Here is a 13,569-nt window from a genome sequence, read left to right on the forward strand (position 1 = left end):
AAAAGGGTTAACAAAAAACAATCACATATTGGATTTCCTTTTCATTTCCAAATAAGCTGAGAAATGGGACTGACGTTGAAATCACAGAGAAATTATCAATTTACTGGAATTCTGGGGATTGTTTTTTAGAAAAGTCAAAGCTACAGAGAAAGAGCGGAAAACATTAAATAGACTCAATGCCAGGCTGGGGCTGTAAAGGCCATTGATATCTCATCTTCTTCAGAGAGAGACTCAAAGAAAGCTGCCCAGAGACAAATCCACTGGCCTTAGTTTCATTCAAGGGGTTAATAGAGTTCACCACAGTTGGTCACAGGAAAAACTCTCTCTTCACTTCTATGGGATTTTAGGCTCATACAGAAGTGAAACTAAAGTTCAGCCTTTGGTAAATATTCTCCTGTAGAAATCATGTGCAAGTAAATCAGGGGTGCCCAAGCTTTTTGCAACGAGGGGCAGATTTGGTGAGGTGAAAAGGTGTGGGGGCCTCATTATTATTCATTTCATGATGTGTGTAAATGTGAAAACAGGCCGCAATTGGCCCCTGGGCCGCACTTGGGACATGGCTGAAGTAAATACAACGCTGTGTATCTGTTCAATTGCACTGAAATTTATTTTCACCTTTTGATACATATGTCCCTTATTATCAGACTGCAAAGAGCAATACAAGGGGTATTATTATTATTATTATTATTATACAAGCACCTGCCCATTGATTCAGTGGTCGTTTATGGGGGGCAAAGGCCCATGGGAGAGACCTGAGAATATTAACTGCCAATAGACTAATCAAAACACATTACCCCCCCCCATAATGTTGCTTTCCAGGGCTCAGAAGGACACGCAGACTTATAAAGGGGTGCAAATGTTCAATTCGGTGTTATTTCTGCATTCTCTCTTTCTCCAACTCATTGAACTCTCTCTCTCAGGTGGAGGGGAAATGTAAAAAGAATGTGGTTCCTCAGGACAAAGAATAGATTAAATGAAAGTCTCATATATACTGTACCCCACTTTGGAACATCCATGCTGCATATATCCAGGTACAGTTTGCATAAAGGAATTTACTGAACCCTTTACCCTAAGAACCATCCCTACCCCCACATTAGAAATATTCTCACTTCATGCCCCTCTCTCACAATAGTGCCTGGGCCAGTCTACTCTCCCATGTAATGTTTCGGGGGTGGGGGGTCTCTCTACTCTTTAGCAATGGGATTCACCCCTTCCCCGTTGTATAATTTGGGCATCAGTCCAACGTCTCTTATATATTTAAGAAGACACCCCCATCACCCCTGCACAGTCCCTGATGACTTCACCCTCCACTGATCCTCCGTCACACAGTTGATGGGTTCTACTGATTGTGTCTCTAATTCCGGCCCAGGCTGCTACAAGAACTATCTCAGGTGCATTGGTTGCCTCCCATCCATTCCCATTGTTATTCTTACCCTGAGATGCAGAGGGCGCTCTCTGAGGCTACGACAGAGGCAAAGAGTCGCTTCTACAACTTCCTCACCCTGGTCACCCAAATCCTGGGCCTGGTAAGGTGCCACTTATATGTGTGTGTGACGGTGCAAAGACAGGGCAATGTGAGAGGAAAGGGAAAATATATTTCCTACTTACTGTACATTTCCCGCTATCACTGTGGCCATTCACTCATGGCTAACGTCTGCCCCTCTGTAAACTGATAGGACAGAATTCTAAATGCTTATAGTATTATACAACAGTATTAGTAGCACGGATAGTCAGCGTAAAAAACCTATAGAATATTAAAATATATATAGATATATATACAGAAACTGCAGAGGTGCACTTTATATGGCAATAACATATATATACCCTATAGGAAGTCTGTACTGAATAGCAGGAGGACAGCAGCAATAACATATATATACCCTATAGGAAGTCTGTACTGAATAGCAGGAGGACAGCAGCAATGACATATATACCCTATAGGAAGTCTGTACTGAATAGCAGGAGGACAGCAGCAATAACATATATATACCCTATAGGAAGTCTGTACTCAATAGCAAGAGGACAGCAGCAATAACATATATATACCCTATAGGAAGTCTGTACTGAATAGCAGGAGGACAGCAGCAATGACATATATACCCTATAGGAAGTCTGTACTGAATAGCAGGAGGACAGCAGCACAGTAATGATATACAGACATGCACAAGGTACAAGGAGTGGCAGGACACATTGCACCATGATTTGGGGTTTTTTGAGTGCAAAGTCCTATTTTTTCTTCACTTTCTCTTCTCTGCATAAGAAACCTGCTTGCCTACCATTTTCTCCTATCTATTCCTTCTTTTCCCTTCCATTTTTCCTACTATCCTTCCCTTCCACTTTTTTATACCCATTTCTTCTCATCCCTTCCCTTTTTTCCACCCATTCCTTCTCTTACTTTTTCCTACCCATTCCTTCTCTTCCCTTCCATTTTTCCTACCCATTCCTTGTCTTTCATTCCTTTTTTCCACCATTCCTTCTCTTCCCTCCTATTCCTTTTTCCAGCTTTTATTCTTTTTCCCCACCCTTTTCTTCTCTTCTATTCCTTTTCCCATCCATTCCTTCTCTTTCCTTTCTTTTTTCTACCCATTTCTTCTCTTTCATTCATTTTTCCCACCCATTCATTCTTTTCCCTTTTTTACTATCCATTCCTTTTCTTTCATTCCTTTTTTCCACCTATTCCTTCTCTTTTCTTCCATTCCATTTCCCTACCCATTCCTTTTTTTCCCTTTCATTACTTTTTCCTTCTCTTCTCATACTTTTTCCTACCCATTCTTTCCTTTCCTTCCTACCCATTCCTTATCTTTCATTACCATTCCCACCTGTTCCTTCTCTTTTTTCCATGCCTTTTTCCCACCCAGTCCTTCTCTTCCCTTCTATTCCCCTTTCCTACACATTCCATCTCTCTTTGCATGTCTTTTTTCTTCTATAAATTGTATTTATTCCACTTTAACCTTCTCATTCTATGAATTACTTTCGTTTATTTTGCTTCCAATCCCATCCACTGTATCTTCCAAGCTATCAGTTATCTCCCCAGTCATTTTCCACCCTGCCTTCTCTTTCTATCTATTCTTATCCACCACTTTCCTATTTTTTCCTTTATTCCTTCTCTTTCCTCCCACCTCCATTTATTTATGCAGTTGCTTTGGTTGTTTTTAATTGGAGGTGAGGGAAGACACGTATCTCATGATGGAGACCCTGAGGAGAGATGAACAGGTGATGGTCCTTGCTCAGCGCACCAGTAGGACGACCATGGGAGGGAGTTTGAGGCAGACTGAGTCCTGGATGAATAAACTGGCAAAGTTTGCCGCCCTTGTGGGTCACATGATCTGTGAGAATCTACTTTCCTTCATTGAGAGGGACGTCTGCTCCTTTGGGTCTGATGCCATCCAGGTGAGCCTTTGTGTCTTTCTACTTGTCTTTCTGTGTCTGTGTGTGTCCTGTTAGTATGGCTGTGTACTGTTTGTATGTGTGTCTGTGCAGGGAATGTATAGAGGTGGGAGTACAGACAGGGATATATAAGAGTAGGGATATATGTGTGTGGGAGAATAGTGAGGACAATAAAAAGAGACGACAATCTAGAGGAGGGACTATATATGGGAAAGAGTATAAAGATGAAGAAGTAAGGAGTGGATTGTACAGAGCAGTATAGAGGCAGGGCCATTACATGGAATTGGCAAATAATAGTGTTTTGTTGTCCATAGTGTGGAAACCATAGCACTTTTCTACGTGCCAGTGTTGCATTTAGTGAATGTGAGCTGGTTCTCTGCCCCTCATCCTCAGAGCTGACACTTCTCTTCCCGCAAGCCCTGGATTCTATCCTGGAGGCAGTAAATAAGGTTAGTAACTTCTATCAGCCCATACACCCCTTGTATCTCTATCAACCCATATACCCCCTGTATCTCCTATCAACCCCCTGTATCTCCTATCAACCCCCTGTATCTCCTATCAGCCCATTCATCTGCTCATACAGTCCCCAGTAATTACTATCATAACTAATATTTTATTTCCCTTTCTGGCTGTAGGTTACAGACATTTCTGTACAAGGACTGGATACATATGTATATGGAAATGAAGGGGAAGAGAAGCACAAGGGTAGGTAGGAGGGATATCCCATGATGGGATAGGGGTACAATAATTTGGGGGTGGCTGGAGGAAATTTTCAATTGGATGCAGTGCTGTGACTTATTCTAGTGGTGCCAGCTTGGAATGTAGAGGTTGGGTAGAGGGGCAGTTGTTGGTGGGTAGGGGGGCGTTAGCTGGGGAGGGGTATTTACTTGAAGCTGGAGGGTAAGGGAGGGAGTACACGTATTGAGCTGCATGCTGGGAGATTGTCCAGTTGCAACAACCAGACTGAAATTTCCATTGTATTTACTGGAGGGAACATTTAGCTAAGAGATCAGAGGGCTGATTTACTAGTACCACTTGGGCACAATATACTGATTCCGAGGAAATCCATGGCTTTGCCGCAATGTGCCGTCTGCTCCCCAGGGTTTGCCCTTCTCCAGAGTGAGGAAGAGTTGCGGATGGTTGTGCCGAAGCCTGTGCCCCCCTATGTCAAAGGCAGAGATGCTTCCACTGGCAGCACCCTGGGAATTGAGGGGCACCGCCACAAGGCTCAATATTTACCTCTGAGATTGCACCCCCTGGTGGAGATGCTGAGCACTGATTGGAGGATTCAGCAGGCCAAGAACAAGCTGCAGAGTATGATCCAGGTGAGTGGGTGCTACTACCTGTGCTACTGCAGAGGTTGATGGTAGTTAGAGAGACTGCCACTGAAGCTGTTAGAAGGAGAGACTGCTACATATCAGTAACAGGTAGGTGAGACTGCTGGAAATGAGAGACTGCTACATATCAGTAACAGGTAGGTGAGACTGTTGGAAATGAGAGACTGCTACATATCAGTAACAGGTAGGTGAGACTGCTGGAATAGAGAGACTGCTAAATGTTAGTGAATGGTGGCTGAGACTGCTGACGGGTGGGAAATGGATGATAGGGATGAGGTCGAGAGATATGCAGCCATATATTCTGGATTGGAGTGTTCTTAATTGTCTGGTAGTTGATAATCTCCCCCACTGTCTCTTTGCTCTAAAGGACTCTGTATGTGAGGTTCAGAAAGAGATGGCAGCGCTCTCGTGGTTGTGCCAGATCTATAGTTATGTGCAACGCTGGTCTCGTGAAGTTCTGCGAGATCTCTGGGGCTCCTCGGCCGGACAGTATGAAGACTTGATCCTACAGCTGCAGAGCTGGGCCAAGAAGGTACAGGGGATACATGAGAGTATAACAGCCCCTGGTCTGGCCGTGTCCTGTTCTCACATACTCAAAGAGACAGGTAAGCAAAAAGAGACTTACACTAACACAGACAAAAGGATGTAATGAGACAGACAAGAATAGATGCTGACTGAAACATGAATATCTATAGAAGAGAATTAGGGGGGTTATGCAATAAAAGGCACTAAGTTTGCCCAGGAGCAGTAACCCATAGCAACCAATCAGCAGGTAGGATTTACCGGTCACCTGTTTAAATGCAAACATCTTATTGGTTGCTATGGGTTACTGCTCCTGGGCAAACTTAGTGCCTTTTATTGCATATGGGCTTTAGACCATTCAAATGAAGGAGCAAAGCAGGTATTAAATTGTTAACCCCAACTCACTGTGCCTTGAAGTGGGGGTAACTGGGAGAATCTGATGACTTATTCATTGCACTCTTGTTGGGGGCATACTCAGTGCAGCCATCAGGGGGAGACAGGGGGGAGAGTTGTAGGGGGCCCGAGGGTAAGGGGGGCCCGGCCACGCCACACTTACTTGATAAGCCGGACCCCCCATCTTTCTGAGAGCTGCTGAATTCGGGAAGGCATGGACGTTTAAGGGGCCCTGGCCACCAATTTTCTCATAATGTGGGGGGGGGCCTGGCCACCAATTCTTTTTTCTCATGTGGGGTCCTAGCCACCAATATTTTTTAATGGGGGGAGGGGCCTGACCACCAATATCTTTTTATTTTTTATTAACATGTGGGAACCCTAGCCACCAATATTTTTTTTGTTTTTTTACTGTGTGGTGGACGGGCGGATCTGTGGGGTGGGGAGGGCGGACCTGTAGGTGGGGCTTGCGGGTAGGTGCAGCCCAGGGGGCCCAGGAAATTTTGTCGTATGGGGCCCTGTGATTTCTGATGGTGGTCCTGGGCGTACTGTCCCTTTAATGATCAGCAAAAGCCCTATTCACTGCACTCATGTGGTACAAGGGGGGGGGATACACAAGAGGCTCTAGACAAAAACATTGGAAACTTTTGTGCAATTGCCATAAAATCAGCTCTGACCTCCTCCTCATCAGTGACCTGAATGTTCAGACTTCACTCCCCTCAATCGACAGTTTAACAACCTAATTCTGGACTCCTGGTATATGAGATGCAGTTATACCTGACAATTACGTTTGGAGATGGAGAGGCAGAAGCAACTGAAGTGGAGACTCTGTCCTTGGAAGTAGAATCTGATGAATCTGATGCTCTGCAGGAAACATGTAAATCTTTCACATTGATGGAAAGGAGCCAGTCCCCTGGGCTCACACAACTGTTCATCGATTGAATTAGATTTCTCTTCTACTCTGCGACCTCTAACATTGCTCTTATCTTGCCTGTTTTTTCCAAACTAAAATCAGGAGAATAAAAACTCTTTTTTTGCTGTAGCCTCCTTCAACTGAAGCTCCTGGATGTATTTCCCCAGAATATCTGCACTAAATGATTGTGTGAAGGTCTTGAATTCTGTTCTGTCCTCTTCAAGTATCAGCCTCGGTTTCTTCTGCCCAGACCTGTAGGAATTTTAACAACCTTCCTCCTACTGGAGTTTAGGCCTCATATCAATGCGGCTTGGATTGACCTTTGGGACATCTGGCCTCTTTGGCTCTGAATACCTTGAAGCCATTTTAATATATTGTGGGACATTCATTAAGATTCGTAGTTGCGCTCAGGTGTAGCACAAGGTTGCGAAGTTGCGCTAGCGTTGATTCTCTAAGCAAAGCGAAGTTACGCTAGCGATGGTTAATTTGCATACGGCGCCAAGTTGAAGTTACAATGAAGGAATATGTAGCAGAACTACACAAGCCTGGGACACCTTCAAAACATCAAATAAAATGTTTATTTTGCCCTACACATGTGCCCACTGTATAGTTAAGTTGCCATGAGTTAGGAAATGTAGGGGGGAAGGAGGGGAGCCCCAAAAATGTTTTCGATCTTTTTCAGCCTATCACCCATAATAAAGAATCTTCTCTATTGCGTTGTGCCTGGTCTGAGGTGGCGAAGGAAGTCTAGCGTAAAACGTAGCGTTCAGTACAATGCGCGCGTTAGTGAATTTGTGTAGTTACGTCCGTTGCGCAAATTCGCCAGGCGTAAGGGCTGCGAAGTAACACTAGCGAAGTTACGCCAGCGTCCGTTATTGAATCAGCGAAGTAACGAAAATGCCCAATGCTGGCGAATTCACACTAGCGTTAGGCGCTTCGGCGCTTAGTGGATTTGCCCCATAGTCTTCCAGGCAGTGGAATCAAAACAATCTCTCCCTGGTTTATGTGATTTTCCTTCCTCTCTAGGAGCAAAGCTCTCTTGCCGCCTCCTGGGACTCCTAAAATGTCTTGGAGTCTCATCTCTGCAAACCATTCGTGTATGTCAGTAGCCATGTAGTAGTCATAGCCCAGTGTAGTAGCCCAGTGTAGTCGGAGTGTAGGATCCACACAGGGCTCATCTCTTACAGTGGGACTCGGGGAGAACTATGTATATTGTATTACTTTTCATACAGAGGGTCCTGATTTGTTTGCCCTCACAGTAGGGGGCAGTTACCTGGGAAGGAAGGGGGTGATACAGACGGGCTACAAATGTAACCATCCATTGCACCAGATAAGGGGGACAGTGGGGTATTTTTAAGCATTGATGTAATATTGCAGATTTTTCCCTCCAAACTGGGTTTTAGGTACAGCATTGATGATGATTATCCAAGATATCTGTGACTTCTTGTCCTCCGAGATTTCCCAGAGATCCCATCAACTATTACAGGAACTGACTGATGCTCTGGGTTCTCTACAGCGAATCAGCACCGATGTTTCATCCTTCTCCCAGTGTGTGGGCAAGGTGAGGGGCAATCCCTAGGGTGTGGGCAAAGTAAGGGTTGATTCCCAGTGTGTGGGCAAGGTAAGGGGAAATTCCCAGTGTGTGGGCAAGATGAGGGGAAATCCCCAGTGTGTGGGCAAGGTAAGGGGAAATCCCCAGTGTGTGGGCAAGGTAAGGGGCGATTCCCAGTATGTGGGCAAGATGAGGGGCAATTCCCAATGTGTGGGCAAAGTAAGGGTTGATTTCCAGTGTGTGGGCAAGGTAAGGGGAAATCCCCAGTACGTGGGCAAGATGAGGGGCAATTCCCAGTGTGTGGACAAGATGAGGGGTAATTCCCAATGTGTGGGCAAAGTAAGGGTTGATTCCCAGTGTGTGGGCAAGGTAAGGGGAAATTCCCAGTATGTGGGCAAGGTGAGGGGCAATTCCCAGGGTGTGGGCAAGGTAAGGGGTGATTCCCAGTGAGTAGGAAAGGTAAGAGGAAATCCCCAGTGTGTGGGCAAGGTAAGGGGAAATCCCCAGTATGTGGGCCATTCCCAGTGCTGGGGCAAGGTGAGGGGCAATTCCCAAAATGTATATGTTGGTATGTGGCCCTTTCTATAAAATGATACAAAGACAGTTGTTGTGTGATTAGCCAATCGTGAGCCTTAGGGTAACTTAGAGATTATGTACATGCTACAGTATTTAGTTTTCCTTTTTAGCTTCATGAATGTTAAATTTGTATCCAAGTGAAACCTGCCCAACTACTAGGTGATGCCAACTATCAACCCCCCCCCCCCTCCAGTTCAGACTGGGAAAACATGAATTTCTCATGGATAAAGAACAATGTTATTTTACTATGAGTATTCATTTCAGTAGCACTGTGTTTCCTCACTTGCTAATTAGGCATCCGACCCTTCCTTGCATCTATCTAATGTATCTTCCAGTACATCACTCACCTGATACCCCATATCAATGCTTTTTAACTGCAACAGCCCAGGGTACTTTTCATTGAGCACCACAGAGCAATCCTCTTCTTCTGCTTCTTCATTCTCCAATAGCCCCAGAACAGGCGCATGTGCAGTAGAGTAAAAAAGCCAACGTGTGTACCCCACACCAAGAAACATGTGCACCCCACACCAAGGAGCAAGAATAGAATCATTCTGTGGTGCTCACTGAGAAATACCCTGGGCAGGAGCCCCAACCCATATATGATGGAGCACATGGACAATTCATTAAATCCACTGCATACACAGTTGGGCAAGTGTAATATCCCTGTATTCTTATAGGGGTGTCTCTCCGGGGTTCTATACCACATCCCCTTTGTGACAGTTCAAACAGCAGTTGCAACTCACACAAAGGAATCTCCCATTTGTGACTGGGTGCCAGACTTGTTATCTCCCTTTCTTACTGCCAAGGTCTAACTTCATGGAACCCAAGGTTTGGCCTCATACAACCCAATGTCTGACCCCTGGGAATCCAATTTCTGACCACATGAAACTCAAAGTCTGACCATATGGTACCCAATGTCTGACCACATGGAACTTAAGGGTTGAACTCACAGAGCTCAAGGTCTGACCTCATGGAACCCAATGTCTGACCTCATATATCCCAATGTCTGACCTCATGGAACCCAAGGTTTGACCTACCCAAGGTTTGACTTCATACAACCCAATGTCTGACCTCACGGAATCCAATATTTGACCACATGGAACCCAAGGTCTGACCTCATACAACCCAATGTCTGACACATGGAATTCAAGGCCTGACCTCATGGAACCCAATGTCTGACCTCATGGAACTTAAGGTTTGACCTCATGGAACTCAAGGTTTGGCCTCGTGGAACCCCTTGTCTGACCTCATATATCCCAATGTCTGACCTCATGTATCCCAAAGTTTGACCTCTTGAACCCAATGTTCTACTCCTCTAATAAGACATTATGGGGGAGCGGTGAGTCCAGTTGTACCAGGAGGCCCTAATACAGTATTGTGACTCTTTCCACTTGGCAGGTAAATGAATACACTTGGAAAAGTCAGGCTTTTCAGTCACGTGTGGAATATGTGCTTTCTCTGAATGATGTGCTGCGAATGAATAACCGTCAGGCTACAGCCGAGGACCAAAGTCTGCAAACCCAGGTAAGTAGCAGTTCAGAGGGATAACTGGTACTCTGGGTACTATGCATGCACTCACATGCCATTGCTTTGTCCCAAATTAAAGGTTCTCCCGTCTTCTTTCAGCTGATGGACAGGTGGGACATGTTCCTGCAGAAGTTGAAGGAAACATCTGATATCCTGAGCAGCCAGAAGTCTTCTATGGGATCCAGGCTCCAGGAGTCCTTTCAGAGCTGCTACAGAGAAGCTGAGGGTCTGATCAGCGCAGCCTCTGCTTCTGTTTATTCGGACCCCTCCCAGAATGCACAAGAGATGTTGAAGGAACTGGGCCAGTTGCGCCAGAGACTCCAAAAGCTGGTGGCACAGCTCCAGGACTTGAGCCATTCCAGAGATGTTCTACACGGTGGGGGAATATTCATTGTTAGTGGGGTTTAGGCTGATCACTGTTACAGCACATTATGCACTGGAATTGGTACACAGAGCTTGCACTTGGATTCCCTTCACGTACATATCACTGTCTCTTTTCTACTGTCAAAAGATGCTTCTCTCCTCTCTGAAACTAAAACAAAGGAGGTTTCACCACCAGCATAGCAAGAGTTCTTAGACGGGCAGTCAAGCAATGAAATTCTCTTGCTATGGGGGTGGCATTGAACAGTTCAGAGGTTCAATAGTATCTGAATGAACTGAACTCTGTCTCTTGCCTTGCAGGAAAGACGTTTGACATATCGGCTATTGTGAGGGGGCAGAAGCGGTTGGAGGCACGGGAGGCAGTTTGGAGATTATGGAGCACAAGCTCTGAGCACATCATGGCCTTTAAACAAAAGCTGCTGATAAAGGTAACACCCAGACTTGGCCGAGGGGAATCCAGACATTGTATTGGGGCTCTGCCATAGCAGAAATCATTTACCCTTTGCTGTGTATTATCCTTGTGGCCCCTCATGGCCCCATAACAAGGTTACAGATATAGGAGAAGGTTGGGCTATCAGGCAAGTAGGGTCTCTCCCCAAACCTCATGCAAATTTCCCTTTACACTGAGCCCTCCATGCAGCCGCTCCAGGTCTCCAGTGGGGGTTGAGGAACCATAGAGTTTTTCTGTGCACGGCTGTGAGTGTTTTCATATGGTTTGACAGGTGGATGCAGAGAATGTGAAGGAAAAGCTTCAGGGCTGGGACAAAAGTCTTCAAGACTTGGGGTTACTCTTCTCTGAGGAAGATCCCCTAATACGGAGATTGAAACTTTTCATTCATGAATTTGCTCAACTGCTGCCATTGCTTCTGAATCTGAGTGGCCCAGCAATGAAGAGCAAGCACTGGGACACCATCTTTACTGGTAAATGCCATACTTCATACTACTATTATGTGTAAGAGTGATGTGAGGTGATTGAGACAAATAGAGGCTACATACAGAACAGGGAGTAAGGGGGTTCAGTCAAGTAGGGAGACAAGTAGGTGGAGGAACAGGGGGAGATGGTGTAGGAAGCCCATTGAAAGGAAGACAAGTATAAGGGACAGGAGGGATATTAGAGTAGGAGGGTAAAATCAAGTATGGGGGGCATGTGAAGGGGAGCAGAAGAGGAAAGGGAGCAAATAGTCTAAAGGGGTGACATCAGCCATGAGAGCAGGGAACAAGTATAAGGTATGGGAGGAATAGGGGTAAGAGTTTATGTGGAAGGTGCCATGGCAGCAGCCAGGGTATATGCCTCCCTTTTCTTGTTTCTTTGTTAATTCTCTTATAGTGATGGGATCAAACCTTCCTACACCAGAGAAGCTGACAGTCAGTGATTTACTGACCTACCCCTTCCTTCTGCATCAGGAGCACATCCAGAAGGTAAAACCACATCTCCTCCATCTGTATAGCCTCACTGGTCTCCTACTCCAGAGCCCCAAGTCACTGTCCCACGGATACTGCCAGCGTGCTTAACCAGGCTTAACCAGGCAGCCCAAATGCTCATGCTGTCTGTCAGAGTTCATAATATTTATACAGTGTGAGGTCTGTTAGCAAACATATGAGTGCAACAATCTGATAACTGAACTGTCCGGTCATTTAAGGAAAATAACAGTAAATAGGGGCAATGAAGAAAAGACAAAGGACATTTCCCATGGCTTTACTGCCCCTCGTGATGTATCTGTGATAAGAATAAAAGAAAGAGCTAACAGGTGTTAGAGGCTCTGCCCATTCTGGGGACCTTCCTACCTCTTAAATGTGGCTCCACTGTGGTGTCAGATGAAGGAGAAAGGGGGAGGGGAGGATGGAATGGGCACTTTTGGAGGCAGAGGGGGCACTTAATGCACCGAGGAGACCAATAACCTCCTTACTGTATTCTTGTACCCCTCACGCAAGGCCCTCATTGGTACTGTTATGCTCCGCCCCTTTGTATCTTCTCCCCACAGGTCAGTCTAACAGCCCAGAAAGAGATCAGCTCATCACAGACCTTCCGAAGGGTGCAACATTTTTGGGAACAAAGAGAATTCCGACTCAGTAAGTTCTTTCTCTGTGTCCGAACCCGAGATCCCTCCCCAGATCCTTCTCAGAGGCCCCCCAGTGGGAAATTTCCGGAGACTGAGGAAGGATTAACAACCAAGGACAGTGGCACATTCTTACTCAAGGGTAAGTTCTAACCATACACATGCATTCCCTCCCCCCCAACAATTTCCCCACCCACCCAAAATTACTTAGTAACACCCCCTGCTCATACACCCATCTTCCCTCCCAATTGTAGAGGCGGTTAAGGGCAAGTTATATAGTGATTGCTCATTTCAGTCAGTCGATGGCAGGGTGACACATGGAATCTAGTGATGTGCAGGTTGAGTTCAGGTGGTTTTTGGTTGAAATCTGGGTGAGCACTGTAAGTTGGGGTTGGATGTGGGTCAGACTGGGGAAGTCCTCCTCCTCTGGTCCTGAAAATTCCTTGTCATGGAAACAGAGGTGCATAGCATACAGAGTAGAAAGATGCAGGTATAGGTCCGACACGTGGCCGACAATGGCAACATTGTGCAAGTTATGTTTTGGTGTTGGTTATGGTTTTGCAGGTTAGGATTGGGTGCAGGTTGAGTTGCTCCCTACCTGCACATTACTAATAGAATCCCCTCAGTGCAGAAGGTTCTAGAAGGAGGTTGTCCCTCAGTATCAAGCAGGTGGGGGGCTATGAAAGTAATATAAGGAAGGGAGGAGTTGCCAGAGGCCTGAAGACACCAGCCTCCATAGCTATGTCCAGCTTCAACCCCATTCTACTAGTTACACCAGCTAGTCTCAGGGTAGATACTGTCCAGCTCACCTTAACTGGAACTGAGCTCAGGCTCCACCAAGATCGTAAGGGGGATCAGCACAGAGATGGTGAGTGGAGAGGAACTAATGGTCTATAATAGATAAACATGGTCTGAGATCATTGACAA

General features: G+C 45.8%; 1 protein-coding gene across 1 annotated transcript in view; it reads left to right on the plus strand.

Annotated features, from left to right (window-relative positions):
• Window positions 1–13,569, plus strand: part of LOC108707607 (dynein heavy chain domain-containing protein 1) — a 55,184-nt gene that overhangs the window by 11,770 nt on the left and 29,845 nt on the right. Inside the window, exons 6-19 of the mRNA XM_041582890.1 lie at window positions 921–1,031; window positions 1,370–1,526; window positions 3,163–3,390; window positions 3,702–3,836; window positions 4,023–4,092; window positions 4,489–4,712; window positions 5,092–5,329; window positions 7,953–8,110; window positions 10,076–10,201; window positions 10,304–10,580; window positions 10,886–11,013; window positions 11,308–11,506; window positions 11,913–12,004; window positions 12,568–12,784. Of these exons, the coding sequence (XP_041438824.1) occupies window positions 921–1,031; window positions 1,370–1,526; window positions 3,163–3,390; window positions 3,702–3,836; window positions 4,023–4,092; window positions 4,489–4,712; window positions 5,092–5,329; window positions 7,953–8,110; window positions 10,076–10,201; window positions 10,304–10,580; window positions 10,886–11,013; window positions 11,308–11,506; window positions 11,913–12,004; window positions 12,568–12,784 (2,360 nt within the window). The remainder of the gene's footprint in view (window positions 1–920; window positions 1,032–1,369; window positions 1,527–3,162; window positions 3,391–3,701; window positions 3,837–4,022; window positions 4,093–4,488; window positions 4,713–5,091; window positions 5,330–7,952; window positions 8,111–10,075; window positions 10,202–10,303; window positions 10,581–10,885; window positions 11,014–11,307; window positions 11,507–11,912; window positions 12,005–12,567; window positions 12,785–13,569) is intronic.

The sequence above is a fragment of the Xenopus laevis genome, chromosome 2L (genome assembly GCF_017654675.1).
Source record: "Xenopus laevis strain J_2021 chromosome 2L, Xenopus_laevis_v10.1, whole genome shotgun sequence".
In the NCBI taxonomy this organism is placed as follows: Eukaryota; Metazoa; Chordata; class Amphibia; order Anura; family Pipidae; genus Xenopus; species Xenopus laevis.